The sequence below is a fragment of the Triturus cristatus genome, chromosome 5_2 (genome assembly GCF_964204655.1).
Source record: "Triturus cristatus chromosome 5_2, aTriCri1.1, whole genome shotgun sequence".
NCBI lineage: Eukaryota > Metazoa > Chordata > Amphibia > Caudata > Salamandridae > Triturus > Triturus cristatus.
This window is the reverse complement of record NC_140588.1, coordinates 785,676,064-785,699,289: the sequence shown is the minus strand read 5'-3', so window position 1 is coordinate 785,699,289 and position 23,226 is coordinate 785,676,064. Positions and strand designations below refer to the sequence as shown.

Genomic DNA, 23,226 nt, shown 5'->3' with positions numbered 1-23,226 from the left:
CGCCTCCCCAAGGGAGGCACAACAAGGAGAGAAATCTTTATTTCTCCCTATTTTCCTCTTTCTATATGTGCAGCACTCATACAAAGAAGAAAAAGCCTCTCAGGTTTGCTTATGTGCACAAAAACAATGCTGCATGCAACGGAGGGTGCCTGCGTTGGCGCTAGGCTGACGAAACGGCACCAGCACACTTGGAAAGGGCAGGAATGCACCGTATTGGATAAAGACGGTGCATTTCTGCCCTTTCCCTGTGACGCAGGGCAGCACAGCAAAGTAAATTGATGCGTTGCACCACCATTCCCGTAAATATGTCCCTAAGTTCTCAAACTTCACGGTGTCTCTTTGCTTCAAGCAGCAAGCACTTTTAACATGTGCTGCCTGCTTTTGGGCCGCTGCAGTTACGCAGTAATGGAGGGCAAAATTATGTTGCAGTGTTGACTAAATTATGCAGCAAAGAAAGACTGCAGCTTAATGTGGTACATTTTCTGATACTTTGTTATTTTGAAATTTTTACACATACTAAAAGTCTCTGCAAAGCTTTCGCCTCATTAATAGCAGCCCTGAGAACGTGACCAGTCAACCTTTGTAAAGGGCCCTCCACTCCACAGCAACACAAGTCACGTTGTTTTGATCCATTTGAGATACAAACACATTTTTAGGTAAAACCATCAGCTTATGAAGCAGATGGTGCTTTATGTGGCAAACATGGCAGAGTTATAATTATGTGGAAAACATGTGCAAACTAGGATATTTTGCCATTCATGTTTGAACTTCTCTCATGCAGTCTCTGGTGGGTGGTATTCCTAGACACCTACAGTGCTCATGGAGAGACAAAGGAGGAAGGTGCCTAATAGTGATTGCAGAGGATAGTAGCCTGTAGGGGAGAAAATAACTGATTGGAATAATCTGAGGACCACTACCTATTTTTGACTCTTCCAATGTTTGAGTCTCATAATTTCAGAATTGATGCATTTGCAATTCTGATTGCTATCTAACTTGAGTGGTAATTACACAAACTACTCATAAAATAGTTGTATCGCATTCATCTGATACTGCTAAAAGCATCTGCAAAACCAACAGTGCTAGGTCTAGATACAATAGCAGGAAACTAAGAGGCGTCTAATGCTGGCTTCATGACATGTTGCGTGAAGCATGTAAAAACACATGAATACAACTTTGCATTGACCGTGGGGCTCAGAATGATGTCATCAACAGTGCTCCCCAACACGTGGGGCTTCCTGTCATCGAATCTAAAGCCAAATGTTATGTTCAGAAATGGTTAGGAAAAGGGAGAAGTGCTAATGAAAGAAACTGCATGGCTCGGACACAAATGGCTTATGATTCCACCTATATGCGTATTTGGGACATTCTGTGATTGAATACGTATCCCACATTGTAAATGTATTTTAATGTCAATAACTCATCTATTAAACCTCAAATAAACGTGTATCTATTGGTTGCATTAAATAACATTATAAGCTGTCACTCGTCAGTGAAATGCCAAACATACTAAAAATTGGGATGTTTTGCTCTTTCTAGCCAGACCTGACTCCGCCCACTGACCCAATCCTCGGAATATTCCCGCCCCCTGATGCTCCGCCCACAGTTCCCCTACTTTTTTTTCCACACTTCGACCACTGATTACATCACAGAGGAAACACCAGACACCAGGGTGAGCGTCCCACCTAAGTTATATGAAATAACACGCTGGATGGAGGGGGACAAGCCCAGGAAAGTAAGTCTTTTTTGGAAGAACTTATCATCTGGTTATGACATCCTGTAAGCAGAACAAGATTGTCTGCCTGCATTCGTAATTGAGTGCCCCAGGGGAGAAAGTATAATTTTTCCTGCATTTTCCAACTACGTTCCCGTTTATCTTAAACATACAAAGGCACAGGAGTGGGCAGTAGCCCAAGCTCCAGCATTGTACAAAAATCACACTGGGTGGGATGAGAATTCAACCTATCACGTGATTCCGTTAAAAGTTTCACCTATTGCTCAGAGACAATATCCAATAAAGCAAGAAGCTAAAAAACAGGTCAGGGAGATCTTAGATCAACTTGAATACCAGGGGGTCATTGAAAAATTTACCTCTCCAATGAACAATCCTTTGTTTCCCGTCTCTAAACCTGACAATACATATAATCTAGTTTTAGATTAGAGAAATTAAAACTCATGCACAAAGACATTTGCTGTCCAGAATGCACATAGTGCTGCATTAATGAATAACATTGTGCGCAAAAAATACAAAACCACACTTGATATCTCAAATGGATTTTTCTGTCAAAATATAGCGCCTAAAAGCAGGTATCTGTGCGTTAGGGTCCCAGCAACAATTCTGTCGATTAGCAAAAGGGTATAAAAACAGCCCTGGTGTATTTTCAGCAAGAGTAACAAAGTTACTTCAAAAATTTGATGAAGAAGCGTTGTCCTATGTGCATGATATTTATCTGACAGACGATGACTTAGAGAGGCACTTGACCAGGGTAATCACCATTATTATGGCATTTACCACAGAAGGCTACAAATTCAACTTTAAAAAATCAAAAATAGCCCACCTCAATGTCCTATTTTTGGGATATGAACTGTCAAGTGAAGGCAAAAGTCTGGCAGCTAACCTTTTAGAAAAGTGTGCGCTGCTCCAGCCTCCAAAATCATGAAAACATTTACTCCTGTTTTGGAGACGACTCTGGTCAACACCCAAGCTTGCAAGCTATAGGCACGACCTGGGTGATATACTGGCAAGGGGAAATCTGGAAAAAATCCCTTGGTTAACTTATGTTAAGACCCTTTGTTATTCCATAGGGAAGGGGGACCTTTGGTCCGCCCCGGAAGAGACAAGCCGCACACTATCTAAAAAATCCTTGAGTGAGGCCTTGCATTTGTATCGGAAAGAAATTTTATTACATTCCTCTCTGGGTAGGCTTACTGATACCTTCCTGGACATTAAGTTCAGCCCCCAGTACGAAACCTTCTGGGATGTTATCCAACCCCCCTTGGCAAAGAAACTTTACATTCAGTTTTGACACAGCTCGCTACCTCTGAGGGCTTTTACATGTAGATGGTCTAACGTATCTGATCGATCAAGCATGTGTCCTGTATGTACTGATGTCCGTGAAACAGAGATGCATGTCGTTCTTTTTTGCCCTCTATATATCAGGGCGAGGAAGAAGTGGATCATTCAGCTCTGTAAGTCTAGGGGCCTTAGGGACTACCAGGTAGTGTTAAGAATTTTGAAGTACGATACTACCCCATTGATAGTGTTTGCGATGGCCAAATATCTTCTTTCTATGTGGCTCACCAGGTCCAAAAAATCGCCTTCTGCCCCACAACCCTCTTGATTCCAGTATTACTATCATTGTCACTTTAGAATCTTGTGGTGTAGGGAGATTACTTTGGGCTTTGGTCACAGCTCTAACAAATTTGCTTCCTGTGGAAATAATTTGTTCTCATTTCTCTGTGCAATTTTTTTTAGCATAACAATGTTAATGTTTTGATGGATTACACTCTACCTAATGTTATTTAATCATGTTTTATTGTACAGAAGTATTTATGTCTTTTTATGGTATTATACCGAAATAAAAGCTTTTGACTGACTGAAAAAATTTACAGTCAATACTAGGATTCCTAAATTTCGGCAGGACATACATTTTAGATTATGCAAAAAGGGTAAAACCTTTCTATGACTTAATAAAACCTGACTTTTCAGCCAGAAATTGGACACAAGAACATACTAATATTCTTTGTTTACTCCAGGAAGACATAATTGCTTGCAAACACGTGCAAACATATGCCACTTGGTGATACGAATAATTGCGGGTCAATACGGGTACACTTATTTGACCTTCAATGAAGGATAAACTATACCAATCGCATACAAATCACACCTGTACACAAATGCAGAAATGTGTTTCACTTCAACAGAAAAAATACTGACAGCCTTTCAGACTGCCGTAGCAAGAGAAAGAGCACTGGCTCAGGGAAAACGCATTATTGTCATAACTCCGGTACCGACTTTAGAAGCTGTTACAAAGGCCAGCATCCCAAATGCGAAAGCGTTACATCCAAGATGGATACATTGGGCTAATTCTCTTATGGCAACAGATGTTGAATACAGATTTGATCCAAGTTTATAAATTCAAGCATTCCTGCAATATGAACAAGAATATCCTCTACCAAATGAAATCTTGCGTCTAGATCAGTATGAATATATTATTTACACTGACGGATCTGCGCAACCGGCTATAGGGAGTAAGCAACAATATTTTTCAGCATGTGCTATTGTTAAAGGTCGCATGCGAGATGGCAAGTTCCATCCTAGTTGCACAAAGACGCAATCTCTAGGAGACTGCACAGCTCAGTTGGCAGAATTAAAAGCACTGATACTGGCACTTGTAAATACGGATCACCAATTCCCCACACTTATCGTGTGTGATTCTTTTTACTGTGTACATTTGTACAATGAGTGCTTTCAGCATTGGGAACAAAACGGGTTAAAAGATGCAAAAGGTGGCACAATTAAACATAAAATGCTATAGGAAGAGGTAGCAGGGCTGAAAACCGAGCTACCGAGGACTTACGTGATCCATACACTGAGTCACCAAGGTGATGGCGTTCAAGTTGCAGGGAATTCATTGGCTGATGAAGCCGCAAAGGGGGCTGGTTGCACAGCTTCCGTAGCTGCGCTGACTCACTCAAAAACGAGAATAGATGGAGATATAATGGTAGCTGTCATCGCATCACGTAAAGGCAGCACAGCAGTACCTAAAAAATGTCCACTCAAATACTCCTCCAAGTTAGATGCACAAAACATTCCATATGCTCAGATTCCTGGAGTGGGAGATAGATACCAAATATGGATCATAGGCAAGGTCTAATACTAGCTGCACACAAGGGTTTGGGCTCTGCGCACACAGGCGTAACAGCGACTATTTCTTTACTGAAACAGCACTATTGGTGGCCAGGGTTATCTAAGCAAACTAAAGACTATGTCTTGAAATGCGACATCTGCCAGCAGATAAAAGACTCCACCATTACACGCCTGGCACAGATGCCATTACTAAAGTCAGACAAACCTCTTGCATGTGTGTACTTGGACCACTGTGGCCCCTTACAAATGGACGGGGCATACAGATATGTCATGGTTGCAGTGGATTCCTGCTCAAGATTCCTATGGGTATGGCCTCAACGTTCAGCTGGCGCTCGAAATGTTATAAAAGATTTGCGAGTCTTTATCGGTACATACGCAGTTAGCACGTTACACTCTGACCGCGGCCCTGCGTTTAGCTCTCTGGCGTACAAAGAGTCCAGCACTGCGGTTCTCATCTCCGTACCATCCTGAGGGAAATTCTGTTGTGGAGAGAAAAAAAAGGGAGCAATCTTTAACAGCTAGGGTATTAGGCAAGGACGGTAGTTTGGTCACACACCTTTATGGGGTCCAGCGAGAATTAAACAACCAGCCAAGACACTCTCTAGGAGGTGTCCATATGAGGTCCTCTCTGGGACACGAATGTGGGACCTGATCCTGATTGTGAAGGCACAGTGGCGGATGAAATACCATTTGATATCCATGATCGTTTGGCTGTTTTACAGGATCTAAATGAATCCAGGACAAAACAAAGCAATTTACATCTAAAGCAGACCGCCACTGAAGAAGTCAAGGTAGTCACAGAAAGACCTGTCTGGATCCCAAAAGTCGGGGATCTGGTCAAAGAGAAAATTGCGGATAAAAAAGAATTTGGACCTTCATACAGAAAACCTATACCAGTTCTTGCAGTACAAGGAACAAGAACTGTGCTGCTCCCGCCTCTTGCCGGAAAAAGGAGACAAGATTAGTCTCAATCAACTTAATCAAACCACACTATGTGGCTGATACTGAACAGCAGGCCTAGTGGACTCCGATGTAGCAGACGCCCTCCTCTAGCTACAATCCAAGAAGTTCAAACAGAAAGACTCATCACATTTGAAGAGCCACCTGTAAGGAATGAAGGACTAAGCAATAATGCTATGGAACTTGTTCCACTTGAACCAGACATTCAAATTCAAAATGAAAATCAGAATAATTCACAAGTTGCAATCAGACCTAATACAGACGTCTACATCATTTTGCCTCGTCGAGAGGAAAATAACATTTCAACTAATCCCGATGCAATTCCAACAATTGATCAAACTGCTTCTGGTTATTTAATTAACTTTGATACGTTTTCTCTGGATCCAAGCGAGCCAGAAACGATGCTAGCCAAAACGCCATTCAAGCAACAAGCAAAGAACTTTCTTCTCTTTCTTCAAAAGATATACCTGGTATCACCTTGGATTGAACTCTGGGTAATCTCTGGGATATTGTTTTTTTCTTTTCTGTCTAGGCTTAGTATTGACTTTTAGTATGCTTATTAATGGACACTATCTAAAACAACGTTCCACAGCCCAAAAGGTCAACATCCTACTGAAGCCACATCCATCATCACATCATGAACAAAGAGACTTGTCATCAGTGAACATTACAGCAGTTCCTATACCTAATGGTATAGTATGGGACAAGGTTGATTTCAATATATTTGGACTGACCAAACTATTAATCATGTATTTAAAATATCATTATGTGATATCATTACCTCCAGTACATTTTCTGATGATTGGGACACTGAAACAGTAAATAACATGTTGTCTGATTTAGAGAAAACTGCTGCATTTTCTAATAATGAAATGTTAGAGGATTCTTCAGGCTATGGCAAATTGTACTGTTACCAACCTTTTGGTCATCATTTCCTGCACAAATCCATTTCACGTAGGAATGTATTTGAGTATCATCAGTGGGAACATTGCCCAACACCACCAAAAACTAGTTCACAAGCGTTTGTACAGAAATTTGCATATTTTTCAGGATTTAACACAACAGATCCAGCCTCATTTTACAATAAGGTTGCACCAACATCAGCACTGAAAATTATGTTGACAAACACCAAACAGATTTACTCTGCTTTCCTTTTGGCCCAATTTTCTGAACAGGGTTTCAACCTATGGAAAGATGAAATAGACTCAAAATCAATTTGGGGTTCAAGGGAATGGCAAGTCCAGGGTACAGAAGCACTATTTAGAGCATGCCTCACTCCACAGCAGATGATCTTTTTAAATTAGACTGTGCAATAGACATCCTGTCTTGGATTAGCCAAGATAAAGGACCTGAACACTCCAAGGTTACCTACACCAACATATGGGTGGCAGAATTATTCTACAAAGGACGGGGCAACAGTTGATGACAAACTAAAGTACAATAGATCAGACCCAATTTGGAAGGAGTGGGTGGTTTGGCCCTTAGACACAAACATATGTCATAAACGGTTCCTGCATATCACCGAGGGACTCAGCATGCATAGGCCAGAGCCATGTTATGTACTCCAGGGGTAGTGACATCCTACAGTGTTGGGAAGTTGTGCCTAGATTGGCTAGAATCCTCAACACTTGCAGAAGTAACACAACACTTAACTTTACTCAAACATGACATGGATCTTAGGGACTATTTACTAGGACCTATGAAACAACGTCAAAACGTTTCATATATGCAGGCATTTATGCTGCCTGTAATGAAATCTGGAAGATTTCCCAACAAGAAGCTGCAGAGAGAATACGGGAAATAGACCGTATTAACTTAGAGAAAGCTTTTGCTGTGGTAGATAATGGGTTAACATTGACCTCCAGAATATATTCATTGGGCAACATTGTATCTTCTGCTATTGATATACTTGAACAAGATCTAGCCACATTACAACACGGCCAATCACAGTTACGTTCTGTTATGTTATTGAGCTGGACGCTGCAATCTTTGCATGCAGGAATTGTGCCTTGGCGTTATATGAACAGTACATCTCTGTTTTCAGAATACAATCTTACTGATACACAGATAGAAATGGCACAAAGGGGAGCTAAATATATAATGCTGCAAATTGAAAAACTGGACAGGCTACCGTTCACAGTGGCTGAATTACCATCAATAGAATGGCTACTTCATGGCCAAATCACTCTACTGGTCATGACCTTTCAGTTTCACTATTGCCTTGAGCAAAGGCAGGTAGGCAGATATGAAAAATTGGGTAAAGAATACATTAAGAAATCGTGGGATTTACCATATCAATTTCGATACCGAGTGGGGATTGAGAAGTGTGCCAAGATATTATTCTGCACGGAGCTTGTAATGGTTTAATTGTGAATCTGTCTTGCCACATGAAAGGAACTCCAGCTGCCGTGATCACACCAATGTTTGAGCTACTTTCGAATGGGAGTTACATAATGCTGAGCGATCAAGGTTGTTGTGGGATGCTCCCGGGCATTGCATATCTGGTCACCGTGAACACCAGGGTTACTTGCTGTATGCAAGTATTGTTTCCTCCGACAAATACAGTCAGGGAGGCGCCGATATGGCCTTCACTGAATGTTTCCATTATACAGTTTGATACTTTGAGCAGAATGAAAGCCATGCTTTTACAGCAAACCGTGCTGTTAAACCTCGAGAAACCTTTGAACTCCAAGTCGCGAGGACCTCGACAGAGATAGAAGCGCTTGTTCGTACCAACTGCCCCCTACATTTTGTAGAAATGGTGGGACGTATCTTTAATATGTCAGATACGAGTGGCATTATACACCTATTTAAGACCATAAGATCAGGATTGCTTGGCACTTTCCAGACAATCCTCTGAGTTATTCCTAACTTTATACACTCCGTATTTGGAAGCATTTTCGGGGGTCTATCTCTGATACTGCTCGCTGTAGCTGGAATCCTGATTATCATCTGCCTGCTGCGCAATGGACGGACCATCCGCCAGCGAGATTGCAAAAGCTCTCCTGGAGATATATTACCGTGAGCGCATGGTACAACATCTGGGTGCACCTCGCCTACGTGAACTGAGTGCTTGTTGGTTCTTATCCTTCAGACCAGTCTTTGATGACTGCATCGTACCTGTTTTCCGATGCGTGTTCTGCGGAGGAGAATGCGAGTTGGACATCTGTCTGACACCTGACACGGAGACACCGGCGGACTTAGACTCCAGGCTGGAACCCATGTGGTCCCATGCACGACTCTGTCCCCGGCGTATTCCCATCTTGATGCAAGCCTTACTTGAAGAACCGCAGGTGCCTATCACGACTGAATTGAATTTTAGCTCCAACATTGGCACCGAGGTATCTAATTCAGCACCGGCTACCTCCACAACAGCTGTCAGCAGTGAGGAGTTTCATCTATGTACACTTGACATGCTATGCGAGGTATTGCAGTGTTTGTCCCCTGCTGTAGCAGGCAGCGAAAATGTTATGTCTCCCATCCAGGACTTCTAATCTAAATCTGGCTCGCCATGTGCTGGGAACGAATTCAGAAATTTTCTTTCCCCTTTTCAAAATAACTTTTTCAAATTGACACTTTGAATAAGCATGGCCTTCTAATAACGCTTGCAGTAGTTCAACTTGTGTAGTCGAACTCATTTAGAACTGTGATTTGCGGTACTTTACAACAAAATGTCAAACTATTACCAAAGAACATTTATTGCCTCATTTTTAAACTGTTTTTAAATGATTTTTTAAAAGTTTTTAGAAAGATTTTAAATGGCTTATTGATAATATTATGTACTGACACTGTTATAAATGTGTATGTCAAAATGTGTATTATTATTGTTAAGTATAAGGTGGAGTGGGTGTTATATTTCATATCGGTACCCTAATATAGGTTTAGAGAACATCGTACTCTTTCCCTACATCATCTCCCCTTAATTTCATATGAACGAGCCTTATAAGGACATAACTCCAAATAAGGACAGAATGCTTTATAGGGAATGAACTCCTTATAAGGACTGATGCCTGTTAAGGACTAAACCTTTCACCTAGTTTCATGATGAGGGTGAGTTCTGCCTGATCAATATTGCTAAGACGTCATCCTTAGCATATATGAAAAATTTATGAGAACACTCTTCAGGGGACATACATCACCTCTCCTATCACGCACAAGGTTTAATCCACAAAGTCATCCTCATACTGAACAATGGCTAACACACACACATAGACTGTATAAACACAGCACCTCTTGCTATCAGTAAGCAGGAGGGAACCGAGACTTCAAGGCCGACACACTGACCAGAGACCCTGCGGCTCTGGCATACCATCGCTCCAGCTGACAGTGGTCTAACTATCCCTTGTGGGGTGTCCAACTCAAGTCCAGGACGAAGCCCCACACTCTCACTATTCAGGTAATGGGGTTGGACAAAATCCTAGTGGGATTCTTTGCTGTTAGACATATAGACTATTAGGCCATTAGGTTCTTAGGCTTATTAGCTCTTTAGCACCTACTCACATGCTAGGTACACTCAGGTACATCTAGTCAGGCATCTTAGGAGTACGTATTTTATTTTATAAATGCATTTTATATTCATGTATATGTTCATGACTATTGAAAAATGGTAGAGATGTACTATTCCTTTTTATTCACTGTACTGCTGATTCTATATCTCTGCTACTGTGTAACAGTTATAGCAGCGCGTTTATTTTACATGAGTACAACAATGGTACAATAAATTCTTATTGTAAACACGCCCAACTGTTTCTTCTGTGTATCTTTCTGATAGAAAACAAGCCAGCACGATTGACCTAGTGAAAAGTAGTATATTGTTTCCACGAGTCTGAGGAATCAGGGTTTGTTGTGTTCTGAGGTTGCCAAAAACGAATCTCTCTGATAGAAGGAGATTCTAGTGGCACTGCGAGCTACCTAATGCAAAAACATAGGCTAACATACTCAGCGGGGGTGTAACAGAGTCAGTCTGCCACCAGACCCACAGTTGATGTTATCCTTAAACAGCGCAGGTCCCTGCATGAAGGGTATTAAGGAACTACACTAAAGTCTCTCCCACATTTACTACTAAAACATTGGTGTATGTGGATGAGATGTCTGCAGTCGAGTGAAGATTACACAGAAAAGTTAGGACAGGCAGAGGTGTAGACCTCTTCAAGTAGGTCATTGAATAGCAGTTTGTAGAAAGTGAGCAATACTACTATAGTGCTAAATGTTCTACAAATGCTGTTTGCGAGTAGCCCCCTTAGTTGTTATAAATATATTAGATAGCAAAGGTCATGGAAATGAATTCTTCCTGCATTTGAACTATACCTCTACTAATGAAATGCATTTATATTCATGGGTTATTGCTTGCATGCATTGTTGTTTAAACTGAGTCTCTGACTCAGGTCTACAAGGTTTGCTTTCCCATCGATAGGAACTAAGGGGTATATTTGCATCAGGCAGAGCTAATTATCGCTGACCTTGTATACCGCATTTTTTTCCATCGCTGCAATATTTTGCCAGGCTAGCGGTGTATTAACAACGCTTAGCGCCATGGCGATGTATATTCCAGCGATAGCGCCCTTTTCCATGGAACATCGCTAGCTTTCCAGCGATGTTCCATGTAAAACGGCGATATGCTTGATGATACGACCCTGTGGTCGTATCACATGAATCCACCTCCCATGTTAGGTATGCCTTACTCAGGAATTTAACAGATGTTAAATTCCTGCGTTAAGGCATACTTAGCGTGATTAAAATAATCGCTTCCCCGCATTGTAAATATCGCGAAGCTGCCTTCGCGATATTTACCCATGTTGTTTCCACAGACACGCCTACTTTGCATCTCATTAGCGATGCGAAGTTAGACGTGCTGGAAACGGGAGCAAAATCAGCAAAACACGCGATAGCCGCTTTTCGGCTGTAAACGTAATGCCCTAAGACCTACTAGCCACTAAGCTAGGAGAGCATGAAAAGTACAATAATTTGCAGCTAGATTTTCTTAGGGATAATGGGTGTAGTGCATACCCATTTTCATAGCAGAACTCTATAATTATCAGAAGTTAGGGAGGTCATGTTCCCTGTAGAGGGCAAGCACGTGTTAAGCATCATCTACTCCTCCTGGGCTCCGTACCAGCTTTCAGTGGAAGGCACGATATGGCAGCAGTATCTCTTGCAGGTAGGCTCATCGTCTGGTCTGGCAGTATCTTGCTCGTGATAATCTGGGGCAAAGAACCTCTCCTGCCAGATAGTCAAGTGGCAGTCCTTACATACTGTTTCTTATCTGAGATGGAATTTGGAATGTCACCTTAAGAATGTGTGATGTAACTAATAAGCAACAAGAAGCTAGTCCAAGATGCAGTCCTTTAAACATATATAGTAAAGGTATGACAATTCAGACTACACTATTTTGTCTATTGTTCTTTGTTTGACCTTGAAATCGTGACAACAAGGCACTTGTTTCAGACCGATGTTACATTAGGTGTTTTGTTGATATCTAAATGACTTGACACTTTCATAGTTCATGGAAAGATTAGGACAGACGGAATCTTTACGTCAGCATAGTACGATACCAAAAACATGTACAAGTACAGCTCTTCATGTGGATCTCTTATAGATCTGAGGGACACAGCTTTAGCTGTTGCAGTAGCCTCGTGAAATTAAAAAAGATTATAAATAAAAAGTACAGACATATATGCATATGTAGAAGACCTTTGTGTCAGCCCTCTTCATCTATTGATGTTCAACTGATAGTCACATTTAGCTTCCAACCTACACAGCAATTATTATGGGGCAGTAGTGGAGCCCACTTAGGCCATTGGCTCTATTTTACTGCGAGTGATAACATTTTGTCTGAGCACATGTGCACATTCACCTAAAAAGAAGAGCACTTCGGTGCACGGACCATTGTTCTTCCATTCTTTAACCTCTTCCATTGTTTTGTCATTCTTTTGTGTTTAAACTAAGTTTAGAGATTGCAGTAACAAAATTCAGAATCACATTTTCTTTGTGCCAGTAAGAATTATATGTTCCTCTGATGTGCATTAAACCTAATATAAGTTTCTATTTTTCCTAAGTACTTTTCTGTGAGGAAACACCCCAGTGTAATATTTAAATTGCAATGCATTTGTAGTATATTTTTAAATTACATTATTTTACTGGAATCATATAGTCACATCGTTTAGACAGCAGCATGTTTATTCCTTGTACTTTTCGTTGCATATATTTGCTTTAAAAATGAAAACAAATAATAGTCTCAACAGCTTGCAAATGCCTTGCATTTTGCCTTTGCCATTGTTTGTCAACAAAATATTTTCGTGTTCAAAATGGAGCAATGTTTAAAGAGAGATGTGCCCCTCATTCAATTTCTTTTATCAAAATACAAAATACCTTGCAGAAAATGCAAGCAGGAATTAAGTTGAAAGGATGTAAGAGAAAACATTTGTTTTTAATCACGTTCTGATTCTCCAACACAAACAATAAAGTAAGTGTTTATATTACTTTAGACAATCTGAAGCCATATCCTGAAAAGAATTGCTCCAAGGCTATATAAACATTACCGTCTAAATATTTTAGATTTTTTTTTTAATGTGGCCTAGATTCAGATATTAAAAATGCCCGAAGATATGCGAACGTTGTGGAAACAGATGAAACTAGAGAACTTCCTTTTTTTTTCAATAGAAAATATATATTTGCAATATCCACCGGAGTGCTTGTCTTTAATTTGATCAAATATATCACTTCATTTATCGTCAAGGCATCGTGGACTAATTTTTTTATACATTAGCATGTATTACTCGTCTGACTCGTGCATTTAAAATAATTTTTTGAAGGAATAGAGATTTGCTGTTTACTAATTTAATGAACATATCATGGATAATCTGTAGTGTATAATTAATGTTCTGTAGTGTATTACTTTCTGATACTGCAGGAAAGATTATGGGATAAAAGGCACATGTAGCACCACTATATAAAAACCAATTATCCCTAGCTCTTGTTATATACTGTTATGAAACATTTTCCAGGAAATGTTATGGAACAGTGCCTGTAGCTAGATTGAATTGAGGATCAAATTGTTCATAATCTTTGTTCCTGGTTTGCTGCATGGCGTGGCTATGTGGGGGTCATTTTACAGAAGCTATGTATAACTGACAGGTTAAGAAAAGTCATGTGTTGTTAACGGTGATTTTTTTTTAACCAATTATATTTGCTTTTAGTAAATTGTTGACTATTAATTAACACTAACACATTGGCTTTGGTGAGAACATCAAGCCCCATACATTCCCAGGACCAAAACTCTGGCCATCTTGACAGTGCAAAAATGGCTTTGTATGCCACATCTGACTACAGCATGAAGACAATGCGATATTTCTGCCCCCGGAATTATATATAAAGTGGTTATGGAGACGGCCTTAATTGTGGGAATTTGATCTGTGTACCTCTGATGGCCTGGGGCTGACATACTAGATGATCTAAAAAATTAGAACCAAGTACACCCTGTTAGCACTTGACTCTCTGGGTAGTGAAACGAGCAATCTAAGGCTTGCATAGGAAGGTGTCTAATAGTGGTAACTCCACCTTCTCTGCTGTTAATTTCCTATTGAATTATAGGACCAGAAAGGTAATATGGAGATATGAAAATTTAGGACAATAATATATTTTCATGCTATTTATTGTCCTCATTGTTTTTACTTGTAGAACAGTAATAGTTTATTTGTAGAACTGTTATTGAAAACTTGATACATGATGTGGAAAGTTAGAGGACTCTTAATAAATCGATTGCTCAGCCAGTGCTTCACCTTGAATAATAAAATGTACTTAATTCTACTTATGACACAAGCATATCTGCTACAATATCAGCAAAATACTAGCTAATGCTAGGCTCTCCCTTAGCCATTTTTCTTCTGCAGAATGACCTCCAGCATTTTCTCCATCAGCAGCAAGGGCAGGCTTTTCTGCTCATGGCAGATCCTAGATCCTCAGTGCATCCAGGTGCATTCCTTAGACCCAAAGTTATATTACCTCACGTGGCTCAAAAGCTGGCTGTCAGAAGCCACAGCCCTTGAACGCAGACATTATTACAGTACCTTGCAGGGGTGTTGATTGGTCACCAGTCAGTGAGAAATTCTGAAACATTGACTTGACTTCAATGTTATACCATGTTTCCAGACAGAGATCCTGATTTACAACAGTAAGCTTACTTTTTTGAGTAAGTTTGCAATTCTTTGCTATTCCCAAAGATATTTTACTAGTAGTATCTTTACGACTGCAAAGTCTCAGCACAAGAAAAGATAGGATTGTCCTATCTTTTTGTGTGGGTAGGCTATTCCAGAGATGAGAAGATGCAATAAAGAACAACCAGTCACCTTTGTATTTGCTTTAAGATCTGGGATGACCAGGAGGCTCTCTTCTGCTGAACTAAGTTGAGTGTAAGGGTCTATTGGACAAATAGTTGTTTGTAAGAGTTTGTGCCTTCGATGCATTTTATCTGGCCTGCTATTGGGTAATATCTAAGGCAAAAACCTATCCTCTCTGCCGCATTTTGTACGTTTTATTACCATTTCATTTGGTACGCTGTAAACTCATAGACTATAGACAAGACTTTAATTGGCCAGGATCCCCCCTACCACAAAGTGGTGTTGATGGGATATGAAAGAGAGGGTTTCACTCAGGATATTCATTTGGCCACATAAGGTCAGTGTCCCATAGCAAGCCTTGGCTCATTCTTTGACGGGAAAGCCTTACACAAAGTAAAGGATGTGCTCGGGTGTTGATGTTTTGTAAGGGAGTTTGCTAAGCACAGGGCTGGGATTTGTGTTTTTTGAACAGCTTAGTTTGTGACTGGTCTTTTTCCAATCTACACCCTAACGCACCCTAACGCTTTTGAGGCCTTTGCTCATGACTTTAAATTGGTTGAGAAGGTCTGTGACTCTGAGACATAATTGTATGTCATCCGCGTAGGAGGAAAAGTGGGGGTCAAGTACACACAGCAGACTTTTAAGGGCTTTTAAGTAGATGTTGAAGGGGGGCAATGGGGAGGCTAGTGTCACTCTGCAGGAGGTGCAGGCACAGATGCTTTTTCTTCACTTTTCAAGAAAGACTTAAACTCTTTAGTAGTTTGGGTTGATAGGTTGTCAACTGTATAAGTAGTAGGCTTTTGTGGTCTACAGTGTAAAAGGCTACTGTGAGATATAGTAGGTTCAGCTTGTGAGGTGAACACTCATGTGTTAGCTCTAATACGTTTTCACCACATGTTCATTTTTGTGGTCTATGTGCCTTTATTTAGTCTGAGATAGTTCCTCTATTTAGCCGGTGCACTCGGGGAGTTGCATGACACCCTAACAGGTGTGTGAGGGCATTATGATCTGAAATTCAGATCTCCCAACGACTTGATTCCCAGCCAGGTAGCAACTCCCTGAGTTCACCGGCTGAATAGAGGAACTATCTCCTTCTTGTATCATACATGTGTTCTTGGAGGAGCATAGGAGGAGGACCACTTTAAATAACCTGCTCTTCCGTCCTCCCCCCTTTGATTTACCATTTATTTAGTCTGAGCCAGGAGTAGTGCACATCAAGGATGTCATCAGATTTTATGTGTTCTTGGAAAGGGTTACTGACTAATTATTCTAGTTGATTTGAGTTGAAAGGCCTATGAGAGGCCAGAGGAAGGGAGATAGTCGTAAAGTCTTTGGGGTCTAGTGTGTGTTTTTTGAGGAAGGGTTGGTGAAGGAGTACTTGATGGAGTATTTGATGCAACTAGCGAATTTGCTATTGGTGAGACCAATGACCATCTTTAATAGAGCTGGGGCAGAAGTTGCTTTCATCTTTTTACAGGTCTCAGGCGCATGAGGAAAGGTCACATTGTCAAGCACCTTGTCAGGTGTTGCTGGCATGAAATCAAGATTGATCTAGTCGGCATTGCCCTTTAGGATGGGTTGAAGGCTGAAGGTGGGTATGTAATGTAGGCATAAATGGTTGTGCTGGTTTCTGGACTCTTTTTTAATGAAAACTTTAGCCAAAGACTTCCTGTTGCTGAATTTGGGTTTCTCTAATGCTGTGCACTATGGTTTAACGAGCTAGTTTTACTACATTTAAAAGGTCCCTATGACTATTCAAAGCTTCTTACATTTTATGAGAGAAGTAATTTTTTCTTCTCATTGATCATTGGTTGGTGTTATTCTGTCCATGCTTGCCAGATGTGTAGTAGTGAATGCAGAATATTTTGTGCCAGGCTGTTTCTATCTTATAGCAACCTTCTTTAGGTGATCTGTAAATCATGAAGGCGATCTGTACATCATGATGTGGTGGAGAGAGCCACTTGTTTATTCAGTTGCTGTGATGGTCTTTGGGTAGGTAGAGAGGATTTCAGTTGGCGAAGAGTAGGGGGGTGGTGTGTAGATTATACTTCATGGTAGTCCGGTTGATGGATAAGAGCTTTTTGTTAGAGCAGTAATGGGTGCAGGAGAGGGGGGGTGTTGTAGTTTTACATGCAAGAACTGCAGTGGGGAGACTGATGCTTGGTGGAAAGATGGAATTGTATGGCCATTGTTATGCAAACTCAGAGTGATATTGTATTCCTTAGAATTCTTTTTTAGATAATTTATTATGGGAAATTTATGCCCTTTTTTATATTCTTATGTTTTTCATACTGGCTTCTTGTAACTGTGATTTTTATGTGTCTATTGTATTTTTTATGTGCTTACAAGATATATTGCATATCGAATAAAAGCTTATGACTGACTGTATTCCTTAGATTATTTTTTAACAGTATGTATAGCCTTGATCCTTTTCGCGCTGCTTCAATAAATGGATTAAACACATATATAAATAATAAAAGGTTACACTGTGTATGTATAAGAAGATAGTACAATAATATTTAGTGTTTATATTATATGGGTCTTTCGAGGTTAAAAGAGTTACTATGTGCCTGTTTTGATATGCTAAGTCATTGCAAACCGATTTCTTAGATTGATTATTGACTACATATTTTTATGTATAAAAATAAAGTTAAAATTGAACACAAAAGATGTAAGTGCTTGTCTTTTTGTTGTACAACTTTCTGCATACCCCCTGTAAAAATAAAATGCTTGCAATGGTAATTAACGATCCCACTTTTTTCAGCTGCTGAAAGGAATGTCAATTCCAAGGCGCAGAGCTGCTGATAAAAATGCTGAAGAAGATGAAGCTGAAAGTGGGGACTGCGATGATGAAGATGACTGCGAAGGTGGCAGTTCGGGAAACGGAGGCATTAAAAATCAGCTGCGGTTCTTACAAGGTGACAAGAGGGGACATCAATTTTTAGTTGTGTTTCTAGAAATGAATGTATGCGCCACGCGGATTCACCAATTTAGTTAGAGTGCTCTTCTTGTCTATATTTCTTCTGAGATCATTATGGAATAACAGAATACAGATGGCCTTCCGAAAAAGCTGCCGAGAAAAATGCTGAGCATGGAGCACTGATGATGGGAAACAGCAAGCTCATTTGAAAAGGATGGACTGCAAGCAGTGATTTTTTGAAGAACAAAACGTTAATTCATGTGGAAATTAGCCTAATTCACTGTCTAAGTCATGTCTTCTACTGAGACATGCTTCATAGAGGCAGTAAGGTTTCTGGGAGGTATATGTTGCCTGCACCATAAAGTGATGGTCTGCTCAACAACATCTGCAGGCGTATACTGATTTGAGGATGGAGGATACTGATATAGTATAGCACGTGGGTGGGACCAAAGAGGATAATGAGGACTGATGGACCTATTGGGTAAGGGTTTTGCCTTATGGCAGCATTGGTTTGTGGCGCACTCTTAAATGCTCGTGCTTGGGGAGTGAGGTCATGTCCTTCAGTAGAAACCATGATATGCTCTTTTAAACTGTTGGCTCCAGTTGCTAATATTTACCTAGCCGTAAAGTGAAGTCTTTACCCAAATCAAATTTTCCAGTTCTCCCTCAGGATCTTCAACTAAAACAATAACTCTTTCATTTGCAAGTGTTGTCCTGTTGTTGGCTTCCTGTGGTATTTAGTTGGTGTGAATAGTTCAAGAGGAGTCCTACCGACAGGAATTGCTCATGTACCATCTATTGTCTACCAACAATCGGGAAAAGAGTCTTTATTTTTAAAAAGATTTCTCACCCACACAGATGTGTGGCATGCTTCATCCTTGAGCCTTACAACCCCAATTATGGAGGCAGCACTATGATGGCAGCCGTAAGGACTGGGGATGGGGACATGGTTTTTGAAGATTGAAATAACCTTCAGGTGTTTCCAAAATGCGTTTACTTGTAGGATACCCTTAGCTGTTTAAAAACAGGGCAGGATGTGTGCGGGGACTCTATTGGCAGTGACTTCCAAGGGTCAACATGTTTCAGTTTGTTTATTGTAGCCCAAGAAGTCACCTGGCTTTCATTAGGGCCATACAGATCCCTTAGGTACTTTAATGACTGCTCTTCTCTTCTGTTTGTATTACTATTGTGGATGAGCGGCACTTGCTCACTCCACTTATACATTCATTCCTATTACATCACTGTAATTTCTCAGCTTCGTATGTCACCCGGGTGTCTACATATTACTAGTTAAATGAGTTTGGTTAAAATAGTTCATGCATATTATGAGACAGTATTTATTTACAGCCACATTAAATGTTGTAATGTGATTCACTGCACACACTGGGCCCTATGTACAAACACGTTTTCTAATAGGCACAGAATGGGTAAAACCCTTTTATACATCTGACCCACTATGTACTAAATGCATAGCATTCCTAGTGTTCAGGCACCTGTGTTAACATCGTGACACATAAACTTGGGGATAAACCCGTGCTCCAACTAAGATTACTTTTAATCATGTTAACACTCATTCATTGCCAGTGGGAGATAGTAGTGTTGTTGTCACAGCTATGTCTTGCCAGTGTGGATTATTTATTGATTTAGAGTCTGGTGAACCTTAGAGACACCACTCCCTTTTGTATGAAATACTTTTGAAAACGGGTAGTATCGATCTAAGCAATATTATGGGCAGACGTACCCAATGTCACACGCTGCAGCAGACAGAGCCAGACACATATTATTCTTACTACTCCAAAGCTTACACCTTGCAGGCCACCTACTTGACTCCCCAAGCACCCTGCAGGTTGCTGTGCAAGGAAAGTGCCCCCAGTTTTTGAACTGGAAAAGCATAAACACTGGCTTTGGTGCATGCGTTAACGTCACATGCAGTGGGAGTGTTCTGCCGCTCCAATGCCGTCACGTGAACACCATGCGTACCCCCCATGATACTGTGCAGGTTATTCGTAACTTATTGGTCTCATTTGCCTTAACCTCTATACTTATACTGCAGTGTATAGAAAAAGTCGCTCTTGGCATCTCTTTTGCAGTCGCATTAAGATGCACAGAGAATGTATTCGGAGCATTTTTCATGTTTTTGTGATCATATTTAGAATATATGTGGAATTTGTTCTTGGCATGATCTACTAGATATCATCAAATTTTGGAATTTAAAAAACTGCATGAATATGGGGATTTGTTAGAACCATAATGTCATAGTTTGGTTCTCATAATGTAAAAATGTTTCAGCTGCTGTTTTCAGGAGCGTAACCCAGGCCCCCGCAGCCCCCAAGCTCCAGGGGGCCCCCCTCAGCACCGTAATTCGACCGCAAAACTCCTGATTGAGCTCGGAGGGTACCTCTCCGCATACCTTGCAGGGGAGCCCCCTCAAGTTTCATTTCGCCACTGTCTTTTTTTTACAGATTGCTCTGGGTATGATAAAGTTAAAGATGTACCAAGTCATATTGTTATATTGTATCATAATAATTCATCAACCAAAGTTCAGCCATGGGATGTCATCATTCAAGTCCCTTTTATTCGTGCACAGTCTGTATCCCATTGCTGCTCTCACGCCAATGACAGTTTGGATAACTGGGTTGTGGAAGAGGTCATCGGTACTTGTTCCAGTATTGTCCAGTTGAAATCATCATCAGAGGGGATACTGTTGATGAAGTGGGTCACCATATTGGCTATTGCCCATCTGCGTTGCAGGTTGCTACCATGTTCGCCAATTCATAGTTTTACTTTCCTACATGTCATCCCTACGTACTTCATGTCACACTGACACATGATCAAATATATCACGTTCCCAAATTGCAATAAGTGTGCCGAAACTGGATCCACTCTTTTTCCAAGCCAAGATCCAATTTTTTTTGTGGGCTTTGTGAGGTGGCATACACTGCAGTCCTCGCAGGGGCCATGTACTGACACCTGCAGGAGGCCCCTAAGTGTTAGTTATGGTTCCTTCACAGTTGCTTTTTTAGTTTAGGTATACACCATGGCGCCCCTTAGGCTAAGCCCCCATTTACTTATCAAAGGATTAGGTGCCAATGTTTTGGATTCACAAGCTCTTATTGAAGATCTTTCTCAAATGGCCGATATGGACAAATAGGTAGTAACACACATTATGTGTGGATTCTCGTCCTTTTTATAACTGTGTTCAATCAGGACAAAAGAATTGTTTGAATTTGTTGTGCAGGATATCAGCATGGCTGTTGAAGTCATATAAATGACTTCAGTTATATCGAAGTCTCAGGAACTGCCCGTATAGTAGATTCACACATAGTGGTCGTGGCTGGAAGCTATCAAAACATAGAGGGATGTTCTTGTCTGTTGATTTTTGCAGAGTGTCTTTGTGTAGGACGTTGTACTCATGAAAGATATCACGTCCAAAAATGTTAGGAGCACTGTTGCTTAATGAATGGGTGAACTTCAGATATCCATTCTGTGTGCAAAGCCACACATTGTATATTTTTGCTGTTCCAGTGTTACGATGAAAGATTATCAAAATGTCATCAATATACCATCTTCTTTCCTTGATGCTCTGGCTGAATGGGTTGTTATCTGTCATCGCCCTGGATGATTCAAAGTGATGTAGGCATAGGCAGGCAATGCTCTGGGCAAAGTGCTGCCAATGGAGGTCCCATATACCTCCTGGTCCACATTGTCTTCAAATTATAAGAAGTTCTTTGTTCATGCCAAACAGATGCAGTCTAATGCAAAACTTCTTGGCGTTGTGAATTTTCAAGGAGTGGAGTAGAGTACATCCTTCATAACCCTCCACATGTTTTCTTGGAATAGACTTGTTTACAAGCTTTCCACATTCAGTCCTATAAGGAGGTTTTCTTCAGGGTCAAATTGTATACCTTGTCAGAAACTGTATAAGGTCCTTCATATCTCCTGCATAGGAGGGAATCTGCTCTACCAATGGTTTAAGGAAGTGGTCACCTACTTCACATGTTTACCATGAGAAGCACTCCAGGGACAATCAACTAGAATACAACATGTATGCGAAATGAAAGAATCGCTCTTTCTATTTCTTTGCTATTTTTTCACTTTTTGCTTTTGTGACATATGTCTTCCCTACAATCATGCTACATGTATACTTTGTCTTTCACGGTATGAGTGTCCTCTTACCCTTTATATAGCCATTTAAATCCCTTGCATCCTATGAAAGAAATCTCACTTTTCCTCACTACTTTTTGTTTAGTCTGCATGACCTAAATTCTTACTGCCAGCTCTGCTTTTATGCTCAACGAGGCATATTGTATTAATGTGTACCTGTGTGGGTGCTTAACTGAATCTCCAATTACATTTACAACTCTCCCACCTCCTTTGGGCAAAGAACCATGTGCCATTTCAGCCTTATCAACCATTACTTATTAGGAACCTGGTATACACAGAAGGCTTGTCTTCCTAAACAACTTCAAAATAAAATCTTGCTCAAAGCTCTCTCCTATCTACTAGTTTGCTTCCCAATGAGGAATAGGCAGGGCAGCAGATGCTCTGAGGTGACAACAACCATCTCCCTCATCAGGAGGAATCATATCACAAGTTTATTAAGGAGATTGTCTCTGATATCTTTTTTAATCGTTAGTCTGTTTAGGACACTGTAATACTGTTGTGTTTATTATGTTGTGTTTAAAATAAGTGTGGCTATCAAATATTTCAGCAGCAATACATCTTTTCTGCCATTCATGACCCTATTTTGTTCAACGATTAAACACTTTCTGAACAGTTCATGTTCCTCCTGTGCACCTCCTGCACAGTTCACCCATTCGTCTCATGTGACACCTATGGGCTCCCCTCTTGTCCTACTCCATCCATTGTCACTGCTTCAATTCCACTTTTCATTTGGATTTTAGTGCTATCTCATGAATTTTCATTTGGATTTTAGGAATATCTTGTGAATGACACCTGCAATATGGTGTCCAAGTCTTGATCTGCCTGGTGAATCATATCAACTGAAACTTGTACTCCTACCCTCCTTGAGCCTTTAATGGCCCTGGGGACCCCATCCCATGGGAGGGTCCCCAGGGCCTATAAAAGTTTGGGAAGGCAGGCTACATGTCCCCTCCCCTTTTTATTGGTTTAAACCTGAGGGA

The 23,226-nt window shown here is 40.6% G+C and overlaps 1 protein-coding gene across 1 annotated transcript in view; it reads left to right on the top strand.

The window, feature by feature from the left end:
- Nucleotides 1-23,226, top strand: part of GPC3 (glypican 3) — a 3,264,744-nt gene that overhangs the window by 2,762,512 nt on the left and 479,006 nt on the right. The window contains exon 7 of the mRNA XM_085606673.1: nucleotides 17,927-18,080. Within this exon, the coding sequence (XP_085462799.1) occupies nucleotides 17,927-18,080 (154 nt within the window). The remainder of the gene's footprint in view (nucleotides 1-17,926; nucleotides 18,081-23,226) is intronic.